The sequence below is a fragment of the Eufriesea mexicana genome, unplaced genomic scaffold, assembly GCF_001483705.2.
Source record: "Eufriesea mexicana isolate 0111107269 unplaced genomic scaffold, ASM148370v2 scaffold124, whole genome shotgun sequence".
NCBI lineage: Eukaryota > Metazoa > Arthropoda > Insecta > Hymenoptera > Apidae > Eufriesea > Eufriesea mexicana.
In genome coordinates, this window is record NW_016908357.1 from 2,238,672 (window position 1) to 2,240,732 (window position 2,061).

A 2,061-nucleotide genomic window follows, 5' to 3' on the forward strand; every position below is an offset into this window, starting at 1 on the left:
TCCGATCTTGATGTAAATGGCGTATCTGTAATATGTAAAATGTCATTCGGCCTTGCTAGTCATATATGATTTTTGGGATATACGAAGCCAACCTTTTTTCCCCACAGGAATAAGCGGTTGGAATATGTATTTTTTCGCGAGAGGGGAATAATTCAGTGATGCCGGTTCTGCATAATGTTCTTTTCGCGTACTTGCGACCCGGCATTTTTAGTCATTTAGATGCTACTTTTTTAGGCAAATGAACAAGCACGAGTATGGTAGTAGAGTATATCATAAATTTTCGGTATATTATTTCAGTGTGAAAGTATGCTACTGTATCGTCGCTCGTTACATCCTTTAGCTCTAGATTCTCTATTTTTATGCTCTATATCCTGAAAGATCAGAACATTTTAATACTCCCTCGCTACGTGATTTTCTTCTTGTACGCTTGACCAATTGCGATTATTGATAGATATGCGCTTAGCGGTATAATGTAATACACTAATTTTCATATGCATTTTTATTACCGATAGGAAAATTGCATCGTGAAGTACTTTAATATTACGTTCGTTATGAATTATTAGTGAAACGATTTAATGCTGAATAATTGCATAATATAAATTGTATATTCCTTATATACATTCACTTGAAATATTATTCTTTGTTCTTCACTGTTTATAATGTCAATTAATTTAAACTTACTTTTATTATTCATAATTTATCTGGCAGACATTTCATTCAGTTCATATTAATCATATAACCAAATGAACCATTTTTTTCTAATTTTGTAATTACAGAAAGTTGTTTGTTGGTGGTTTGTCTTGGGAGACAACACAAGAAAATCTTCAACGTTACTTTGGCCGTTATGGTGAAGTAATTGATTGCGTTGTTATGAAGAACAGTGAATCTGGTCGCAGTCGTGGTTTTGGATTTGTAACATTTAGTGATCCAGCTAATGTTCCATTAGTTCTTCAGAATGGACCACATCAGCTTGATGGGCGCACAGTTAGTATTTTGTTGCCAAAGAAAAGATTGGAAATTTAATATGAAATTGTATAGACATTTATTAATATCTGCAACTTATTTTTTTGTTACAGATTGACCCAAAACCTTGTAATCCACGCACTCAACAAAAGCCAAAACGCAGTGGAGGATTTCCAAAAGTTTTCCTCGGTGGTTTACCAAGTAACGTGACAGAGACCGATTTAAGGTCCTTCTTTACCCGCTTTGGTAAAGTTATGGAGGTTGTCATAATGTATGACCAAGAGAAGAAAAAATCAAGGGGTGAGTAGAATATAATAATGTCTTGTGTACACTTAAATTGGCATTGTTTGAAATGGTTTCCATTCAGTGGTTGGTGTTAATAAAATTCAACATATCGCTCTATTTAATGATACTTTACACGTATAACAGCATTTTCATTTTTTAATTATTATGGAAACTACAAAAAACAATGCTTTATAAATATTTAAATATCATATCATCTTGTTTATTATGTGACCAGAAGTATAGTCAGAATTCTTGAAATAAATTTTTCTTAATTTTTTCATGGATATAATGATATAAAAAAGTAGCTATACATTAAAGACTGATATAAATAATGTATAATATAATAATAATACTTTATATGTATTAGATCAAAAATTCTGACTTGAATGCAGCACACCCATTATTTAAAATATGATATTAAAATTTTATTGAGTTATAAACATATAAAGAAAATAAAAGTAAATTAATCAATATAAAGTTGAGTATGATTTTGTGTTCAAGTCGGTTAATAATTTGTGGTCATTGAACTTCCCTTGCTTGATTACCCTTTTTCTTAATGACCCTGCTCTTGCTTCCTTTAATAATTATAATTAATACATCCTAATTCACAGTCTTGTTAATTAATATTGTTTATTTTTGATATGTATTTATAAAATATTTTAAGGCCCTATATATACAGCTCACAGTGCATTATACATAGTTATTTACATAGTGTTCTTATCCTACTTTGCTACTCTTAATAATTCGCCTTGTCTTACCTTACAAAAACGTTAAGATACTTTATGTTATATTAAATTAAATTAAATTAAATTA

At 30.0% G+C, this 2,061-nt stretch overlaps 1 protein-coding gene across 3 annotated transcripts in view; it reads left to right on the forward strand.

Annotated features, from left to right (window-relative positions):
* Hrb27C (Heterogeneous nuclear ribonucleoprotein at 27C) overlaps positions 1–2,061 on the forward strand; it is a 31,064-nt gene that overhangs the window by 910 nt on the left and 28,093 nt on the right. For all 3 annotated transcript variants that reach the window (XM_017911262.1, XM_017911261.1, XM_017911263.1), the window contains exons 2-3: positions 777–984; positions 1,077–1,263. In XM_017911262.1, the coding sequence (XP_017766751.1) occupies positions 777–984; positions 1,077–1,263 (395 nt within the window). The remainder of the gene's footprint in view (positions 1–776; positions 985–1,076; positions 1,264–2,061) is intronic.